Consider the following 22,662-nt stretch of genomic DNA (forward strand, 5'->3'; position numbering starts at 1 on the left):
CCAAGCGACTTTCATCTGTTCAAACATCTGAAATCTTTCCTTGGTAGCCAGCGGTTTCAAGACAACAACGAGGTAAAAGAAACAGTCAATACATTGTTTGCATCACAGGTGGTAACCTTCTACGATGAAAGTATACAACTCTTGGTGCCCCGTTATGATAAGTGCCTGAACAATGGCAGAATTATATGGAAAAGTAGTGAAAGATGTCTATTTTAATTTCCAATAAAGTTTTTTTTTGTAAGTATATTTTTGTTTCTCTGACAGCCCATCGGAACTTACTTTCTGGGCATCCCTCATACTTTGAAAAGCTTTTCTCTAAGCACCCTTTTCCAGATCTACAAACCAGCTACAAAACTAGAACCAAGATGTACGCATCTTGGTACAACCAAGTTGTACCAAGATGTGTACAACTAGAACCATTGTACACATCTTGGTGTACAATTCATCTCTAAAAATCACTCAATTTTGATTCTTTTGAAAATTTTGAATACACAGTTTTACATTCAATATGATATTCACTTGGTAAGAGAATCTAAATGCTTGATGTGTGAATGTTGTGTGTGTGAATTTGTGCCCATTTTTATGTTGGAAAATGAAGTTAGCAATAATCAGTACCTGCACTTATTGTTAGTTTTTCTCTTTTCTCCAAAACATTTCTCTATGTCTGGTATTCATTTCCTACTCTACTGTTTAAATCTCCAATATTAACCAGCTTTTCTTACTTTGTCAGCTACTTTCTCTAATGACTTGAAGTGTTTCTTGAATTCTTGCTCAGTAGAATTTTCTGTTGGAACAAATAAGTCTCATTGTCTAATTCCTCATTTTGACATTTGACAAAAACTCTTTACTTGAAACAACCTGCCATTCAAGAGGTTTATCTTCACTTTTCATTATTGAAAGCCCTTCCTTTTCCTGATTGCTTTGACTTGAAAATAACATTTCAGTCAAGTAGCTGACTTTTCACTGTTCATGCTGCTTCTCTGACTCGAAACCAGCAGGGATCTTGTTTAACCAAGCAGTGCTCCAGCCAGTATGATATTTTGTTATGTTGTTACATATTTTGTTTTTAAGTCAATACAGAATACAAATTGTTCAGCTATGTCCCAAATTTCCAGCATACCCCTGTTCATTTGGTATCTAAGTCAAGTTCACTTCTCACCTTCTTAGAGAGAAGGTGAGAAATGAACATTAAGTCAGAAATCCCAGTGGGCTTTCCATATTCCATAAAGGTTAAATGGAGGGCTCTTTTCAAGTTACTGAGCTTCGACCATTAAGTGACTGTTAGTCATCCAATCACTTTTAGAAATCATCAGATTAAAAATTGGAATGAAAATTCAAAATTTGCATATGTAAACTTTCTTAAATTTGAAATTTCAATTTAAAGAAGCAACTATTTAAAGAAAATAAATACTGATTAAAAAAAATGGTGATAGTCCTTTCCTCTTACCTATAATATAATATCTGGGGTATCTGGCCTCTTGTGTGATTTGTGCCATTAAAGCTAAGTGAACAATCAGAAAATGTAAAGACTGTATTATCTGGACCTTTTACTTGAGTCATTCCACCATCTCCATTATTAGTTCTAGCACCATGGTTTCTCAAACGAACAGCATACTTTACATTTTCCTAAAGAGATTCAAAAGAGATAATTTGGAAATTTCTGATGAGAATATATAAATGTTTACTAAAATAAAGAGCCAAAAGGTTTCAGTTCGACAATGTAAAGTTATATAAATCAAGTAGATATTAAATCCAGCATTATTTCAAAGCCAAATGTAGAAACTATGAGTTTCATAAAAAAAGTTGACTGTAAAAAAAAACTGTAAAGACCGTTGACCATGTATTTCCGTAAGCTCTCTGGTCAACTTTTTTTATGAAACTTTCATAGCTTCTACATTCGGCTTTGAAATAATGCTGGTTTAATATCCACTTAATTTATATAATTTTGCATTGCCAAAATGAAGCCTTTGGCTCTTATTTTAGGAAATACTTTACGTACCAAACGAGAGTTTGCTTACGAAAAATACACCTCTTCGACACTTCAAGTTCCTGAGTACTGAACGAGAGTTTTTGCTCTCTTAAGGTTCTGCCTGGTCTCTTAGGAGAACCAACCAGTTCGAAATAGCTGTCAGGCCAGTGAAACCTTATCAAAATGGACCAATAAAAGGCGAATATATGGACACTTGGGCAAGCGCTCATATCTTCTATGTGGTCCGCACTAGGGCAACTCGTGAATGCCAGTTGGAGTATTCCTGTAAGCTATTTGATCAACTTTTTTAGGAAACTTTCATAGTTTCTACATTTAATATCCATTTGATTTATATAAATGTTTATTTTTTTATTATAGCATGAACAAGATTAATATTTAAACTAATCTAGTGACGCTAACAGAAGGCTGTTTAACATGCTATAATTATATGGTGAAAATGGGACATTATACAAAACAATATATAGTCTTAAGCCAACAGTTAAAACAGAAGGTGATATATGAGAAGAGTGATTTGATGCAAAATCAAATGTAAGACAAGGGTCAACACTATTCACTATTCTTATTCAATCGTATATATGGATTACATTATGAAAAAAAGTGGCATTATATCTTATATCAAAATTGGAGATATTCAACTCAGATCTTTACGTAGATCATGTACTCCAAAAAAAAAAAAAAAAATGGAGCATAAGTCTTGGGTATTTTTTTTTTTAACAAAACTGAATAATTGCTGCAACAAATTTGACAAAAAAAAAAAAAAAAAAAAATCAACAGTAAAATAAAAATGGCAGGAACATGCTGGCCTGCCTGGCTGGTATAGTTGTTAACACACCAACTCTCCAACCAACAGGCTGTTGGTATGAATCCAGTCACAGGCATGGATGTTCATGACTGTCTTAAGGTGGGAGACGAATTTCATTGCTTGTGTGAGACCTTACACTGTTAATTGGAAGCAGAAATAGCTTAAAAATTTTCATGTTTGGTCTCTGTGCAGGGTTTCCAGACTATATAAAGAAAATTATTTTAAAAAATTAAAAACCCCAACCTTTTGGTGGAAGTGACATTAAAAAACATGGAAGTCTCGTTAAAAGTTTTAATCTCTGAAATTAAGTTTCATGTGGTTTCAATTTTGTGAGACTATATATAATAGCAAAGATTATTAAAAAGGGAACTACCCCAGTATAACTAGCCAGCAAGGATACTACATTAAATAAGTTTAAATTGCTCGTTAAGTTTAGAGCCAAGAAATATACACAGGAATATAAAATAGTGTAAATGTAACACAATAAAATCAAATAGATTAAGAACTTAAAAAATGATAAATCAGCAGTATTAATGACTATGTGCTGACTTTCAATAAATCTATAATCATAAGGAGAAAACTAGTTATGAGCTTTCAATGAAGCTCATGAGATGACTAGATATTAAGTGGAATTTTGCTGGTTTGAGGGCAAGGGAGAGTAATTAACATTATTTGATTGCAACGTGGACATGATTAATAAGGTCTCAGCATGTTGGTCATATTTGTTAGTTCTTATGGATAGGGATTCTGAGCAATATAATTTGATTTCATTTTCCTGAAAATTAATAATGGTGAACTTTGCAACAATTAAAACACATCCCTACAATCAAAGTTCATTGCATCTTAGATAAATAGAATAGTTTTTGCAGACAATGATGTTTCTGCTTTTGACATGGCATTGATATTAGCAAATTCTTTCCACCTTTCTGAAAGTTTTTTATTTTTAGTCCTTATTTTTTATTGTAGGTACCCTATACTTTTATAAAGAAAAACGTTAAGTCTAAATATGAATAAGCGAGATAATGGGAAGAAATACACTTATTTATAGGGTATTTTTAATGAAAATAAAGCAGTCACTTCTATATGTTTGCTGACCCTATTACCTTTGTAGTTTATGTATCAAACCAATGGCTTTCAGAAAAATACAAGAAAATTTTCAACATATTTTGTGCTTGTACTTGAAATATTTTTTTTAAAAAACAAAAGTATAAACAAAAATTACTTGAAATTATTTTCAGTCTGTATGAAGCTACTAAAACAAATGCTTGCTGTGTTGCTTTTCTGGGGAAGATCACAAGTATCATTGTGATCTGTAGGATGCATTCCTTATGTTTAAAGTTATTGGCAACAAAGCAATTCCCTTTTCAATTATGCAAAATATGTAACATACATTAAAAAAAATCTGCAATGAAAAAAAATATTGATAATTTGATGTGGTAAAAACAGATGATCTTAAATGATTGTCCATGTTAGAATTATAATTAAAAAAAAATTTAAATGGAATAATTTTAGGGTACAAAAGTTTCTGAAGTTGCTACACTCAAAATAATTAAGTTCATATCTTGGCCACTTTGATTATGATATCTTATTATTAAAGCTTTACAATATAAAAGTGGCCAAGATATGAACTTAATTTGAGTGTAGCATGCAACTGATTTTAGAGCTTACTACTGTTTACATCCCTAGCAGAACAATTACAAAACAGGAAGTTAATTAGTTTCCATGGATGAACTATTTCCTGTAATAAACACTTTGTCTCCAAGCATTTTTCTGGTCATCAGGAAGATGGCCAGAAATCAAAGAGATATCAGAGAGAGACTTCATTTCTACAAGTACTTGGTGAATATGGTTTTTTGCAATAACAGGTTTGTAATTTTGAGAGTCAGTCTGTATCGACTAAATAGTAACCTATTCAGCAGATGTACTTACAAAACCATATGATTTCTTTAACTGTGAACAAATGCAAGTTATATACAATGTTCAATAAACTATTTTCACTGGGGGAGGGGATTAATACAGGGTGACAATGCATATTATCTGGATCAAAAATGGGAAAAAATATGCAAATATGCAATATATGCATTCAGGAACATTGACTCGGTTGTTTTGATACATTTTTATAAAGAGATTTAATGACTAAAACCGAGAATAATTGTAAAGCTTTAATGACATAAAATACTACTAGTTTCGGCTTTTGAAAGCCTTCTTCAGGTGTCTTCTAAAAATAGGAAACAGCAATAAAAACACTGAAATTTAAAACTGAGAAACACAGGAAAATTGCAGTACATAATTGACATGAAAAAAAAAAGTATTTACATTTAAGTTGTTCTTTCAAACGTGGCATTGTCTGTTGAGTGCGTGCGTACAGGTTCTCGTGAATGCCAGTATACTAAACAACAACAGAGTGGCTATCAGGGAGGTTGTAGCTCAAATTGTTATTTAAATGTTCAAGATTAAGGATGATTTCTCTGAACTCCACAATTTTTCTTTCAAACTCATCATGGCAACGAAAAATGTTTTCAATCTATCCCAGCAGACTGAATGACCCTGGTGTTCATCATCAGGATTGTTCAAGAAAAGAATATGACTAGACAAGGCACTGGCATGTGTTCTTTTGTAAGAGATGTCTCTCTTGTGCTCCTCCATACGTAATTCAATAGATTTATTTGTTTGACCAAAACAAGGGATATTACAATCACATTATATCTTATATACGCCAGGATATTTCGGATTATGATGATGAGGCTTTGGATGGCTTACTAGCGAGCAGATTTTTGGAAGTGTAGTGAATAAGGTGCTGATGTTGTACTTCGTAAGAACTTTAGCTAATTTTTTGAAAACTGAACTGATGTGGGATGGAGATGTTACCCTTAAAGTTGATTATTTCTTCAGTGTGGCGGCTAAGAGGATTTAGAAGAAATTTTTTAACGGTTTTATCAGAATATCCATTTTGTCTAAAGACATGTGAGAGGTAATTCATTTCTTTTTGAAGTTCATCTGGGTCATTCAGAAGAGAGCATGCTCTATGACCCAAGCTAGAAATAGTTCCAAGTTTTTGTGGATGAAAATTATGGGACTGACTGTGAAGATATCTATTAGTTTGCATAGGTTTTCTATACATTGAGATTCTAAATTTTCCAGAGTAGCATGAAACGTTTATATCCAGGAATGGTAGGGAATTGTCATATTCAAGTTCGACTGTGAATTTTATATTAGGATGCTGATTATTGAGATGATTAAGAAAATCCATGAGAGAGTTGTGGCCGTGACTCCAAATAATAAAAATATCATCTACATAGCGTTTCCAAAGTTTTGGTTTAAACGAGAAGGATGATATAGCTTTTGTTTCAAAATCCTCCAAGCAAATGTTCGCAAGAACAGGAGATAAAGGGTTGCCCATCGCTAGACCTTGGTTCTGTTTGTAGATAGTTTCTTGATATCGGAAGTAACCAGACAATACAATGGGTCAGTAAAGCAATCATTTTTTTGGATTTGTTCTTTAGTAATATTAGCACCTCTTTGATAGTTATATCTTTAATGTGTGATATAAAGTCCATGGTATTGTTGACGAAAGATGAAGACTTATTAGAAAAACACTTGAGGTATTTAGAAAGATGTTTAGAAAGTTTGTAAGTCGGAGAATCAATACCTTCCATAAAATAGTAAAGAAAAACAAGAATAAATATTGATAGTGAACAGCAAAGTAAACACAAAATCAGGTTCTCCCTGTACAACTATAGCATGTATGATAAAGTGTCAGCTTTACAAAAATTTATAATCATTTATATATTATTTTTCTGAAAATTTTCATGCTGCTCCTCCAGGTAGACATCAGTACTCATAGCACATTTACTTATTTTCTAAAGGGACACTCTTAGTATTAAACCATTGGCTTTTTTTAATGTGGTTAAAATTAAGACATAAATGGTATGCATTCAAACATATATTGGAAAAGAAACTATATGAAAAAAGTAATTTTTGACATACCTTTGGAGGATCTTTGAACATACCTTAAAAATTTTTCGAAAAATTTTATGGTAAACTCTTAAAACAATAATGAGCTATAAAATGAGAGTTTCAAGACAATCAATTAGATTTAAAATGTATGGAGCTTTATCAGAAGGGAATACAGTAAAGGTAAAAAATATCATCATCATCAAATTCCTGACATGCCCTCAAGGGGTGTACAGGATATGACAGTACTACATGAAAAAATTACATCATTACTAACTTCCTATCTACAATTTTCCTCCAAATCAGTCTGTTACTTGTCAAGACTCCAACATTATCAGATCTTATATTTCTATCGTCTAAGGCACTTTGTACCGTATCAATCCACCTATATCTTGGTCTTCCTCTGGGTCGTTTTCCTGCCAACCTGGCAGAGAACACTTCTTTTGTTAATCTTTCCTCTCCCATTCTATTTAAGTGACCATACCACCTGAGATTAGCTCTGTTAACGCATTCCTGGATGCTGACAATGTCAAGTTCTTTCCTAATATCCTTGTTTTTAATATGATATTGCCATTGATGGCATCTGTCACGCCTCTAATCTTTCTCAGGACTCTCATATCTGCAGTCTCTAGTCATTGGTCAAGTGTTTTACTTCTGACCCAGCTCTCAGATCCATAAGTTAAAACTGGTTTGAACACTGTCTTGTATATAGCTAATTTAGTGTTCCGACTAATTTCTCTCTTATTCCATATCAATTTATTCAATTGACTTCCCACCATACCAGCTTTGCTGATTCTGTTGTCTATTTCTATATTTAATTTACCATCTTCAGTAAAACTCGTGCCTAAGTAGCTGAAATGTTTTACTTGTTCCACAGGTTCTCCATTCACAACACAGTTGACATTTTCAATGATTCTGCCTATTTTCATTGTCTTTGTCTTTTTATTGCTGACCTTCATGCCATATCTATTACAACAGCAATTGAATTTAGTCAGAGAATCTTGCAAACTTGTAGTGGATTTATTTAGAAGTATAACATCATCCGCATAAAGCAAAGAGCTGACATTAACATCTCCAATTTTGATATCAGGTTTAATACCACTTTCCTTCATAATGTGATCCATATAGATAATGAATAACAGAGGGGATAATGTACATCCCTGTCTGACACCAGATTTAACATTAAACCATCTTCCTGTACTTCCTTCAATTCTAACTGCTGACTTACAACTCAAATAAAGACTAAGTATTGCTTGATATAATGCCCCATTGACACCATATAACTGCAGCGTATTGAATAGCTTCTCTCTTGGCACCTTGTCATATGCCTTTTCCAAATCGACAAAACTTAAATAGATCTTTGTTATATTCCCATGCTTTCTCAACTATTTGTCGTAAAGTGAAGATCTGATATGGAAATTAAAAATAGAGTAGTACACACAGTGGTGACATGGATTCACATGAAGGATGAACAAATGAAAATTAAAATTAAAGATGAAAATAAAGATGTGCCTTTTACGGTGTGTGAGCCATTTCAACATACAAGTCATCTTCAGAGCACAAGGAAATAAAAGTGAGGTCTGTGTCATATTGGCTTTTTAACAGCTGCATAAACACTGTAAACAGCACATTTTTATTTTTATATTTACTTTTCAGGTATTTATCATTCATGTGAGCCCACCATGTCAGCATTGTATGTATTCCTGTGTTTGTAATTTTGATATTTTTTATCTTTACTCTATTCCCTTCTGAAATACCTCTATGTATTTTTAATCTCATTGATGGTCTTTAAACTCCTTTTACAGATCATCACTGTTTTAAGAGTTCTGTTTATCTTTTTACTGATTTTATATTTCCAAATGTTGTTTCAGTGAAAATTTTAAGGTAAACACGAGAATCCTCCAAAGGTATGTCAAAAATTACTTTTCTCATATCATTTCTTTTTCAATATATGCTTGAATGTTTACTATTAATGTCTTAATTTTAATCACAGTAAAAAAAAGCCAATGGTTTAATAATAGGGGTGTCCCTTTAGAAAATGAGCAAATGAGCTATAAGTACTGATATTATTTTTATAAAAATAATATAAAAATAATATATATAATATAAATAATATTATAAAAAAATATTTTTATATAAAATAATATGTGGTTCTAGTGAAAAAAGGGAAGAATATTTAAATAGGTTTTTAAATGATATTAAAATTTTTTCTATTATATTATATGTTATATTATAAAAAGTGCAATTTCAGGGGTCAAATGACTAATGAGTCAAAACTTAGCAGGACTGCTGTTTTGAAGGGCAAAAAACAGTAAAATACTGCATTTAGTTGTTACTGTACCTCTTTATAAAACTGTTCAGTATTTTCACTTCTGATTTCTTGGACAGACAGCTATAATAAAGTAGTGGCTTTCATTTGTTTTTAATTCATCTAGTATAATAGGTCATTTTCAAGTGAATTTTCTTTTCTTTTTTTATTTACTATCAGTTAAAAGAGCAATTTTACATGATACTCTAATATGTTGTATACTACTCCACTATATAACATAATATAATCATCTGCATCAGGAATGCTCAATGTTTTTTCAAGTGCAGGCCACTCGAAAAGGGTCCTTATTATATACACTGGTGTCCAAAACCTAATGATGAACACTATTTCTGAAGATTACAACCACAAATTCAGATGAATCAGCTTGTGAAGATTTGTATAATTGACGGTTTTGAGTAAAAAGCAAGTGCACATTCAAATTTTTGAATTATGCACAAATGTAGTACTCAAAAGAATAAAAGACAAAAGGCTAAGTGAATTGTGTTTGAAGGAAACTCTTTTTGTGAAGGAATAAAGTTGCAAACTTGGATGTCTTGTATGTCTCAAAGACATCATCTAGAGCAGGGGTTCCCAACCCTATGCCAGCAGGCACCATGGCGCCCGTCGACTAATTTGTGTGTGCCCGTCGCTGTTCAACCGTGTGCTGTATAGTTTGAAATAATCACGCAACAATTCATGGCATGCTATATGATGCATGTGTTAATGACACATGACGAGTATTAAACGCATACAATGTAAAGTAGATGCGCATTCGAAGTTGTTCATTCCAGTTTAAGAACTGGAATATCATCATATTCCCTTAATTCTCTTAATTATGAAGCACTGGCCAATGAAATGCAATGCCAAAAATCACACTAACTTACATATATATATTTTAATTTTTATATAATGTAAACTTAAGTAATAAAACATTTGATTGTAATGTAAACTTTGTATGTATTCATTTAACAAAAGAATTCAAAAAATTTCTTGAAAAAAATAGATGGTGCCCATTGCCCTACCAGTATTTTAGAATGTGCTCTAGGAAACAAAAAGGTTGGGAACCCCTGATCTAGAGGATTTCAAGCAGAGAAGAATTATTGGGAAGCTTGAAGAAGGCTGCAGAATTACTGATATTGCAGAGAGTTTGGAATCTCATATAGCATTGTATCCAAGCGCTGGACAGCATTTCAAACCAATGGAATTTGTTGAGAGCTCATGCTCTCAACAAGACTGATTTTTTGTCATAAGAGCAAAGCATAATCGACGCACCATGGCAGGTAAGCTTACAAGTTAGCTCCATTCAGGTAAGTGGATATCTCGTTTATCTTACATTTGATTATAATGTAAACTTTGTATGTATTCATTTAACAAAAGAATTCAAAAAATTTCTTGAAAAAAATAGATGGTGCCCATTGCCCTACCAGTATTTTAGAATGTGCTCTAGGAAACAAAAAGGTTGGGAACCCCTGATCTAGAGGATTTCAAGCAGAGAAGAATTATTGGGAAGCTTGAAGAAGGCTGCAGAATTACTGATATTGCAGAGAGTTTGGAATCTCATATAGCATTGTATCCAAGCGCTGGACAGCATTTCAAACCAATGGAATTTGTTGAGAGCTCATGCTCTCAACAAGACTGATTTTTTGTCATAAGAGCAAAGCATAATCGACGCACCATGGCAGGTAAGCTTACAAGTTAGCTCCATTCAGGTAAGTGGATATCTTGACAAACTGGCAAAATATCTGCAACAAGTAGGTCTATATCTATACACCTGAAGGCCTGTAGTCTGTGTCCCTTTATCCACAGCATATCCTAGAACATTTTTCCAGTGATGCTATATCCATAAAAATTGGACAAGACATCAATGGGCTAATGTACTCTTCACAGATGAGTATTTTAGTCCTTCCTCCGATTCAAGTTGACACTTGATCTGGCATGAAAGTGGTACTACTTACTATCGTGAGAATGTTCTTGAAAGAGAAGATACGGTAGTACTGGGGTCATGGTGAAGCATTAGGCTAAATGAATGCAACGAACTACAAGTGCTGGAAAAAAGGACTATGACTGGTGAATGATTTTGCAACAAATTTCTTTAATGACATGTTCAACTGTTCCGTGGTGGTGTATGCGAAGAATTCATTTTTATGGATGAAAATGCTACACCACATTGCACACAAGCAGTGGAGATACTTTTGGAGACCGAGGATATTAATCGAATCTAGTGGCCAGCAGGCTCCCCAAATCTCAACCCCATAGAACATATTTGGATACAATACAATGTCTGTAAAAATATGTTTAAAATTTATTGTGAAAATTTGATTTTCAAGATAAATTTGTGGACCAGTTTGAAAGATTACATGGGTCAAATTTGATCTGCACATCACAGGCATAACTGATCTGTATTACCTGTTCCTTTGATTTTTTTTTTTACCTGCTATCACTGATGTATTAATATTTTTATTTTTTACTTGTTTCACTCATTCTAATTACATTATTAATGTTTCTTGTAGGTACTTTTGGAATGTCCTAGATTTTTAAATTTGAAGTTTTTTCTTTGTCAAAATCCATTATTTCTGTTCAATCTAATGAAATTATATAAATGAAATTATATAATTATTAAAAATATAAATATAATTATATAAATGAAATTATATGAATGAAAAATTATAAATCTGAAATGATTATGGTAAGCCTATCATAACTACAAATTCAGAATAACTGAATTGCAGAGTTATTAAAGGACATTATATTATCAATTACAATGGATACAGGAGGAATAACCAGTTTCTCCTGATGCAAAACTGGGGATACTAGTAATTAATAAAGGCAATATAAAGATCCTGCAGGTTGATTTAAAACCAGTGTTTTTCGAACTGTGGGTTGTGAAATCAATTTAGTATCAGATGTAGCTTTTTTTTTTTTTTTTTTTTTAAGTAAAATAGACTAGAAAATATCAGAATGGATCTCACAGATTTTGTGCCTTTAAAATATTTAAATTTGATTTTGTACGTATTCCAATCTAATTATAAAACATAAAGGGACGTCACATTTGTCACATTAAATAAAATATTTCCTAATATCTGTTTTTTACTATTTATTTTGAGGATTTATTTCTTTTTTTTTCATGTTGTATTTAAATGTTAATAAAATCATATTTGCTATTAGCTTTGTTACCTTTTTGTTTTTATTTTGTTATATAGACACACACACACACACACACTGAACTAACATGCGTACTGGGTAGTACGCATGTTTTAAAATGTATCTCTTATTGTGGGTCAAAAAAGTTTGAAAAGCACTGATTAAACAGTCTGACAGGATAAAAGATAATGCCTATATAATAATAATTCTTGTAGAGAGGCTTATACACTGGTTATACATGATAACTAATAATTAAGGAATTGACAGCAGACTAGAAATATAAATTAAATAAACTTTAATATATACTTTCCGATATTTCGGCAAACATCACGTTGCCATCTTCTTGGGAACTTATTACAAAGACAAGTGCATGCAAGTATTACATAACAGCAAATGAGAACAGAAGCTAGGAAGCTACCGTTTTCCTAAAATCCTGATGTGCCCCCTGGCGGGCTATATTGGTAGTTCTTGGCTTTTGGGCTGAAGTTCTTCTGATAAATGTTTCCCAAATTTGGGGCAGTCTCATGCATCCAAATTTGTTGAGGTTTGGCATGTTCTTAAGGGCTGAGGCTGATTCCATGAATAGTCTTCCATCTTATTCTGTGGCGAGTATCCAGAGCGTGGTCTGCAAGCCCAGAATGGCTGTACTGGTGAAATCGGATGTAATCCTTGTGTTCTGAGATTCTGATATTTGCTGTCCTGCCTGTTTGGCCAAAGTAGGATAATTTACATATACTTTGGCCAAACAGGGAGGACAGCAAATATCAGAATCTCAGAACACAAGGATTACATTCGATTTTACCAGTACAGCCACTCTGGGCTTGCAGACCACGCTCTGGATACTCGCCACAGAATAAGATGGAAGAAAGCCACAGTAATACACCGCAGCAAGTTCAAATATGAAAGACTATTCATGGAAACAGCCTCAGCCCTTAGGAACATGCCAAATCTCAACAAATTTGGATGCATGAGACTGCCCCAAATTTGGGAAACATTTATCAGAAGAACTTCAGCCCAAAGGCCAAGAACTACCAATATAGCCTGGCAGGGAGCACCATCAGGACTTTAAGAAAATGGTAGCTTCCTAGCTTCTGTTCTCATTTGCTGTTATGTAGTACTTGCGTGCACCTGTCTTTGTATTAAGTTCCCAAGAAGATGGCAATGTGACGATTGCCGAAATATTGGAAAGTATATATTAAAGTTTATTTAACTTATATTTCTAGTCTACGCTGTCAATTGCTTAATTATTAGTTATCATATATAATAATAATAATAATAATAATAATAATAATACATTAAATTGAAATAAAGTTTAAACTGCACCTTTATGGGCACAGGACGATCAAATTTTAGCTCAGCTGTATCTCCATAGCAATCTTCTGGTCCAAACGTTCCTCTAACTATGGCCAATGTCTTCCATCTCTGAGTATGAGAAGGGTCATTATTGCTGCCACTCTGCTATAAAAGAGGCCAGCATTACTGATATCATAATTTATACCTTAATTAATAATAATGATGATGCCACAAAGTATGATAATAAAAAAATTCTAGACTTACCACCAATTACATTATCACAGTTAGAGTTAGACTTTACTAGATTATTCAAATTTTCAAAACTATGGTGAAAGTTTTTTCTTGGTTCTACTATATATTAAAGATGCCAAGAAATTATATACTTGGTTTTAATCCTTTATCCAAGGAAGCAAAACAATGTTTTGTGTATGAAATGTATTCACGTCTGAGCTACTTGTATATAGAAGCTAATGAATTCACATCACCTGCCTTAGTATGTATGTATCCCATAATGTAAAGCATACCCCCCCCCTTTCAGATGTGTAAAATGCTATTGTGTAACCAGTATATGTATATTGTATAACTTGTATATGTTTCATATACAAGTAGCCAAAACATGCTAGACCTTATCAATAAAAATCTCTGGATGAAAGATGTTAAAAGTTTTTTTATCTTGGTTCTACTATATGATTTCTTGGCATCTTTAATGTATAGTAGAACCAAATTAAAAAAACTTTCAACATCTTTCTCTCATCCAGAGATTTTTATTAATAAGGACTAGAACCTTACGGCTACCTGTATATGAGATATATGACTTCTGCATTACGTCGACCTTGGAATCTGTCCCAGGTCTGGCTCCCACTGAAGGGTAATTCTGTGAGAGTAGAGAGTTTCAGCTTGTTCACTGAAAAGAACAGCAAGCCTGTGTGCTCTGGTGGCCCTTCTGCCACTTCGTGAAGTGAAGGCTTGGCATGGTAGCGGAATTGTTTCTGATTGTGCTGGGCTCAGGTTTGGCTTGGCTATCAGGCAGAGCTTCACAGATTCCAGGCAATGACCCTTTGGGCATTCATTAGTTGTCAGCTACTTTGGAGAGTGATCCCTTTGGGGGAGACTGACAAATTTGCATATACTGGATGATGGCCTTTCAAAGGTCAACAGTTCCAAGTTTTTGGAACTTCGGACATTTTGAACATGCTGTTCCACCTCAATAAACGCCAAAAACTGATCTGGGAAGTGGCCCTTCCCATTATCCATAGCATTTTACACATCTGGAAGGGTTTCTGCTTTGCATTATGGGATACATACTAAGGCAAGTGATGTGAAGTCATCAGCCTCTATATACAAGTAGCTCAGACATGAATATATTTCACGCACAAAGCACTATTTTGCTTCCCTGGATAAAGGATTAAAACCAAGTATATAATTTCAAAATTATAGCTTGTGTTAGTGAAAAGTAGCTTGCAAAATGTGATTATATTTACCTTTTTCAATTTCTATTCTACAAAAAAAAACTGTCCAAAAACTGAATGGTTTTTCCCCAGTTTCAAACTGAGAAAAACAGCCACAAAAACCTTTGAGCTATTAAAACTTGCTTTTAGAGAAAAAGCAAAGAGCAGAACAAATATATTTCTTCAGTTTTACAATTTCAAACATCTGAAAGACATTTTTTTTTTAATTCATGGACTTGTGAATTACAAATTTATTATTTAGGATCAAATTGTCCACATTTACGTTCTAACGTTCTGCTAACGAGGTGCTTAAGGGTCAAAGCTGCATAACTGAGAGGAGACCTCCACATAGCCTTTAAAGGAATGTGGAGAACCGACCAGGGCTTCTGACCTAATGTCCAATCCTCACCTTCACGTGGTGCACCCTGTTGGGTATCTACCTGGATAATGGAACGAATGAGGATGGGCAGGCAATTTGGGATTTAGTCGACCAAATTGTATTCCTATTGGTTAAACCAAAATATAAAATGATGGTACAACATGACAAAATTTCATGCCGGCTAGGGCGTCGCCCAGTTAAACAAAGCCCCCGTTGTTTTTGCCAGAGAACCAGGGTGAACAGCAAAAAGTCAGCTACTGGAACAAATCAGAAAGCACACCCCAACTCAACATCAACAGAGTTAAAGATCGGTACTATCAACATAAGAAACCTGAATGGCAAAGAAATGGAGCTAGCAGAGGAATTAGATAAGTACCAGATAGACATAATAGGGGTGACTGAAACAAAAAAGACAAAAACTGGTGAGGTCTGTCTGAGCAATAAATATATAATGTTATATTCAGGCAATGACAATCATGGAAAAGAAGGAGTAGCCATAGTATTCAACACAAAATACGAGGCTAATCTTCCTGAATGGCAGGCAGTCTCAAGTAGAGTGATGTGGACAAATATCAAAATGGGGAATTGGACAATGAGACTTATTTGTGCCTATGGTCCCACAGAAGGTTCTACTAAGGTAGAAGTGAAGGAATTTTTTGATGCTTTAGAAAAAACAACTGACACAATGAAAAAGGAAAAGTTGGTCCTTGTTAGGGATCTAAATAGCAGAGTAGGAAATGATTATCAGACATATAAAAATATTTTGGGAAAATTTGGAGAAAAGAGCAAAGCCAATAATAATGTCAAATACCTGTTGGATTTCTGCTCAGGTCATGGAGTGGTTATTATTAACACCATGTTCCAACATTAAAATGTGCACAAATTCACATGGAGAGAAGAGGCAAGGAATAAGAAAAGTCTCATTGTATATGTTATTGTTGATAGTGATGTTTTCTCCCTGGTGCAGGACACTAGAGTGGACAGAGGATTTGAAATTGGAAGTGATCACTATTTAGTCTTGAGCAGGAAAAAATTGAATTTCGTATATTGAAAAGAATAACATGTAAGAAAGTTTTAAAGCGAATAAAAGTTGAGCAGCTCTCAGATGTGAACTATAGACTATAATACACAAAGATTATTGAAGAAAAAATGAAAGAGTTTGAGAACAAGAACCAAACCTTGGAGATTCAACAGCAAGCTTGAAGAAAACCCTGATTGATTCAGCTAGAGAGGCATGTGGTGAGGTTGTCTGCAAGGATAGAAAAATCAGAACTCCATTGTGGACACAGGAAGTTAAAGAGGCAGTGAAGGAAAAGAAGAAAGCAGATCAAAAGTTCCTGGCAAATAAGTCAGCTTGTGCTCTTAGAGAATACAGAGACAAATGGTAAAGAGTTCACTGAACCAGTCGATATAGTGGAGTTACTGAGCGAGCACTTTGCAAAAGTATATTATCCAGGTGGTGACGTTGAAAAAATGAAGGAACCATTAGTTTATATGGGAATTGTGATGAATGAAGTGGAGGTGAATAGTCTATTACAGAACCTTAATGTGAATACATCTGTGGGACTGGATGGTATACCGGCACGGGTCTTGCATGAAGCGGCTAAGGAATTATCAGTGCCCTTGACCATGTTGTTTAATCTGAGTCTCGGGTCCGGCTTGGTCCCGAAGGCGTGGAAAGAGGAGAAAATAGTTTCACTGCATAAAGGAGGATCCAAGACTATGGTTGCAAATTACCGACCGATCAGCATATCAGGAGTCGTTGTCAAGGTCTTGGAGAAAGTAGTCAAGGGAAAAATACAGGAATGGATTGATGAAAATGAGATACTGTACAGAGGACAGCATGGCTTTGTGAAGGGTAGATCATGCCTCAGTAACTTGCTCAAGTTTTATAACAAGGTGACGGCTGAACTGGATAAGGGTAATGGGTTTACAGTGATACTGCTGGACCTGGCAAAGGCGTTGGACAGGATACCACATGGAATTCTAATCCGTAAACTACAACATATGGGAATGGATATAGGGTTGGTGAGATAGATAGCTGGGTGGTTGATGGAGAGATATCAAAGAGTAGTTTATTCAGGAGTAGAGTCCAAAAGACGGCCTGTGACTAGTGGTGTGCCACAGGGTTCTGTTCTTGGACCACTGCTGTTTAATCTGTTCATTAACGATATGGGGAAGGATCTAAGTGGGACAGTTCATTTGTTCGCTGATGATGCTAAGTTGGGTAGGGCGATAGTGAAGGCAGAAGATGTCAAAGTCTTGCAAGATGACTTAGATATATTGGAGTTCTGGGCTAAGGAGAATGGATGTCAATTTAATGTGACAAAATGTAAGGTTATGCATTTCAGAGTGAAAAGATTAGCAGCAGTATACTACATTGGTGGAACTGTACTCCAAGAGATTGTTGAGGCCAAGGACTTGGGAGTGTTGGTGGATAGGGAGATGAAGTTTAGGGGGCACATTGCGAAAGTAGCTAAATCAGCTCATCAACTCACTTGGTTGTTGAAAAATACCTTGACGAGCAGAGACAAGCAAGTTATTGTACCTCTGTACCGAGCCCTGATAAGACCTCATCTCGACTACTGTGCCCAGATTTGGTTACATAGGTTTCTTCTTGATAGAGAGGAGGTGGAGAGGATCCAGAGGCGAGTGACCATGATGATAGCAGGTCTATGGAATGAACCATATGAGAACAGGTTGAAGATTTGTGGGTTGCAGAAACTAGTTGATAGGCAGAAAAGGGGAGATATGATTGAGACATTCAAATTGCTAAAAGGATTCTATAGGATTAATTCAGAGGATAATTTTGAGATCAGGACTGGTGGTGGGAGAACTAGGGGACACCCATGGAAGCTGTGCAAGAGCATCGTTAGTAGGGGTGTTAGAGCTGGGTTCTTTACTTTTAGAGTGGTAAATGAGTGGAATAAGCTGCCAGAGTCTGTTGTAGGTGCTATAACAGTCAGCGAGTTCAAGGCAAGGTATGATAGATACTGTGAGAATGTTGAACAGTTGTGTGAACATGATGTTTAGAGCCTCCCTTGATGAGTCTAAGGACTCCCTGGAGTAGCCCGTAATAATGATAATAATGTAAGAACGCTAAACACTGTAAAACTAGCTAAACAAAAGTCATTGGAGGACTTTGGCAAGAACATAGAAAATAAATATCAAGAAGGTGGCAAAATATTTTGGAAGTTGTTTGAGAAGCTTAGAAATGGACGAAAGAATACTGCAAAAAGAGTTAGAGATGATAAAGGTGACATGAAAATGGAAGAAAAAGATATCCTTGAAGTATGGAGTAATTACTTTGAAAAACTGCTAAATGAAACAAGCAGTGATGACAGCACAGTGGTAAAAAAAAAAACACTGACCAGGCATGCAGTCAGGAATACATATCCATACTTGAAGTAGAAAAAGTTACCAAAGATTTAAAATGTGGAAAGGCAGCAGGAGTAGATGATATTCGACCAGAAATGCTGAAGTATGGTGGAATAAGAGTCTTACAGTGGCTGCATTGTAGTTCAGAAAGCCTGGACAGAGGGACGAATTCCTGATGATTGGAGTAGAGCTCTCATACTACCCATATATAAAAAGGGAAATAAAACTGAATGTGAGAATTACAGAGGTATTTCCCTACTGAGTGTTCCTGGCAAGATCTATGCAAGTATACTTGAGAAACGGTTGAGAAGAATTGTGGAAGAAAAGCTTGGTGAAGAACAAGCTGGATTACGGCCAAATGTCAGGATCAGATCTTCACTTTACGACAAATAGTTGAGAAAGCATGGGAATATAACAAAGATCTGTATTTAAGTTTTGTTGATTTGGAAAAAGACATATGACAAGGTGCCAAGAGAGAGGCTATTCAATACACTACAGTTATATGGTGTCAATGGGGCATTAATTCAAGCAATACTTAGTCTTTATTTGAGTTGTAAGTCAGCAGTTAGAATTGAAGGAAGTACAGGAAGATGGTTAAATGTTAAATCTAGTGTGAGACAAGGATGTACATCATCCCATCTGTTATTCATTATCTATATGGATCACATTATGCAGGAAAGTGGTATTAAACATGATATCAAAATTGGAGATGTTAATGTCAGCTCTTTGCTTTATGCAGATGGTGTTATACTTCTAAATAAATCCGCTACAAGTCTGCAAGATTCTCTGACTAAATTGAATAACTGTTGTAATAGATATGGTATGAAGGTCGGCAATAAAAAGACAAGGACAATGAAAATAGGCAGAATCATTGAAAATGTCAACTGTGTTGTGAATGGGGAACCTGTGGAACAATTAAAACATTTCAGCTACTTAGGCATGATTTTTAGTGAAGATGGTAAATTAAATATGGAAATAAACAACAGAATTAACAAACTGGTATGGAAGGAAGTCAATTGAATAAATTGATATGGAATAAGAGAGAAATTAGTCAGAACACTAAATTAGCTGTATACAAGCCAGTGTTCAAACCAGTTTTAACTTATGGATCTGAGAGCTGGGTTAGAAGAAAAATACTTGACCAAAGACTAGAGACCACAGATATGAGAATCCTGAGAAAGACTAGAGGCATGAATAGATGGCATCAATAGCAATATCATATTAAAAACGAGGATATTAGGAAAGAACTTGACATTGTCAGCATCCAGGAATGCGTTAGCAGAGCTAATCTCAGGTAGTATGGTCACTTAAACAGAATGGGCGAAGAAAGATTAGCAAAACAAGTGTTCTCTGCCAGGCTGGCAGCAAAACAACCCAGAGGAAGACCAAGATATAGGTGGATTGACGGTACAAAGTGCCTTAGACGACAGAAATGCAAGATCTGATAATGTTGGAGTCTTGACAAGTAACAGACTGAATTGGAGGAAAATTGTAGATAGGAAGTTAGTAATGATATAATTTTTTTCATGTAGTACTATCATATCCTGTACACGCCTTGAGGGCACATGGCAGGAATTTGATGATGATGATGATGTTCTGCTAACAACCCGAAAAAAGTGGAAGATAAGCAATTAATAAGATTTTTCACAACACTGCTCATTATCATTGTGTGGGGACAAGAATTTGTAGCCAAAATGTGCAAAGGATCTGCTGCCCTCACATCCCACTTTTTCCCTTTCCAAAACTGAAATCAGAAATGAAATTAAAATGTTTTACATCATCATCATTCAACAACAGAGAAAAATAAATGCAGGTTAAAACTTGTCATATTCAAGACAGAGGATTTGTTTAAATGTTTTTAACAAAAATGGGCTTACAGTATTAAATTACACTGGAATCAAACTATTTTGAAAAAGAGCATAAAATGAAATCATATTAGAGAGAGAGAGAGAGTGAGTGAGAATAAAAAATGTACTGATCACATCTCATATATTTGTTAGATCAGAGTACTCCAAATTATGTATTTCCATATTTGAAATCTGACTTCATAAAGGCCAAAAGTAGAAAACATGCCTCCTAACCAGTGGTGAGCAATAAGGAGCTCACCCGAGCCCTTTGTTAAATTTTTCTCAAATATGTGAGCCCATTGTTCTTCTTGTTTACTTTTTTGTTTTCAAAAAAAAAAAAAAAAAAAAAAAAAAAACATAATTTTTTGAAATATATTAAGCACCAAACTCATACACTAACCTAACAAAGTGATTTTATTAAATAAAATATTATAGTTATTGTTACCACCATTTTACAAATAAGAATTCACTTTTGGTAATCACATATAAATAAATAGGACTATAAAATAATCCCCCTTGATTGGTACTGTTGATTATCACTTGAAGTATAAAAACCAAAGAGAAATATAAATATAACCACTTGGCCTGGTTGGCTGAGTGGTTAGCATATCCGCTCTCCCGCCAAAAGGCTGCAGGTTCGAATCCTGCCGTGGGTATGGATGTTTGCGAACAATACTAGTAGTAGTGGTGGTCGGCGGTAGATGACGTTGGTGTAGATGATGAATGTAGTTGAGTGGTGGTGATGGAGAGTTGTGGAGTAGGTGCCCTCCCTCAATGAGTCCTTGGACTTCCTGGAGGTGCTATGTAATAATAATAATAATAATAATAATAATAATGTACTTCAATATTATTGTGTTTACATAATATTTATTTATTCTTTATAGATTGTTTGTCATAAAAACTTCTATCCCAAACAAAAGAAATTTATTTTGTTTATAAAAAATGCGGACTATTTCATATATGCGATTATAAAAGATTTTATTCTTATTATATTTTGATAGTTAAATAATGTTTTTCTTATGTAAGATAAATCAACACAGATGATTGTGTGCAAATATTTCATGTTTAGATCATGAAATCTTTGTTTAAAAATGATAGCCTTTACAGGTTGATTGTTCCCCTCATACTTTTTGATTGGCATTTGTACACAATCTGTATTAATAAATGTTTTTGTGTGAAATATGGCTTTTTTGCTCGACGATGCGAGCTCTTTGTTAAAATTTTCATAGCTCACCACTGCTTCTAACTAAATGAAAGCCATGCCTTCTGGTCTTTTGCTAAGGCCATCAGATGATTTCAACCTTCCTTTCTTCTGCCTAACAGCAAGAATCTAGTGGAAAAGCTTCCCTTAACTTCCCAGGAATCTACAGGATCCCTTGTTTCTGTGGCTTATTACACTTTGGACAATCGAGTAGATTTGCAGCTATCTGCCATGGTAACATAAACCTTATATCCAGTACCAAGAACCTGAGCAATCTGACTTAGCTCAACATGCCATCTCAACCCAAAGACAATACTTAAGAGGAATAGGAAAATCTGAAATAAATCCTGACAAAAGCAGCAACAGAAAACTTAATAAAGAGTAAATGGAATAGTAAATGCAATTATTATATGAAAGTAAAACATGGACCATAAAAAAAAAAAGGAATGAAAAACGAATTCAAACAATTTCTCAGAAAAACAGATATACCAAGTGTGAATCTAATACAAATGAAAAAATTTTACAATCTCAGAAAATGGATCAGTGGATGGTTCACTGACAGATTTCAAAAAGTGATATACAGTGGGTGTGAATCTTCCAGATTTAAGGTGACTAGTGGTGTACCTCAGGGTTCAGTCCTTGGGCTATTGTTGTTCGATCTGTACATTAATGACATTGGGGGGGTCTGACAGGAGATGTGTCTGCCAATGATGTGAAGATAGGCAGGGCAATCAGAGATGCTACTGATATCCAGCACTTATAGAATGATTTGAATAGGCTAGAAATTTGAGCAAACAAAAATGGCTATTAGTTTAATGTTAGTAAATGTAAAGTTATGCACTTTGGCGTGATGAGATTTCCAGCAACATATTATGTTAGCAAGGGTTATGTTACAAGATATAGGGGTTATGTGTCATCTTG

At 34.5% G+C, this 22,662-nt stretch overlaps 1 protein-coding gene across 1 annotated transcript in view; it reads right to left on the minus strand.

Moving 5' to 3' along the window:
• Window positions 1-22,662, minus strand: part of hiw (MYC binding protein highwire) — a 1,014,282-nt gene that overhangs the window by 621,370 nt on the left and 370,250 nt on the right. Inside the window, exons 36-37 of the mRNA XM_090402616.1 lie at window positions 13,519-13,650; window positions 1,448-1,626 (exon numbers count right to left, since the gene is read on the minus strand). Coding sequence (XP_090258742.1) covers window positions 1,448-1,626; window positions 13,519-13,650 — 311 coding nt within the window. The remainder of the gene's footprint in view (window positions 1-1,447; window positions 1,627-13,518; window positions 13,651-22,662) is intronic.

Source organism: Typopeltis vanoorti, chromosome 13 (assembly GCF_054136105.1).
Source record: "Typopeltis vanoorti isolate ZY-2024b chromosome 13, IOZ_Tvanoo_1.0, whole genome shotgun sequence".
NCBI classification, from domain to species: Eukaryota; Metazoa; Arthropoda; class Arachnida; order Uropygi; family Thelyphonidae; genus Typopeltis; species Typopeltis vanoorti.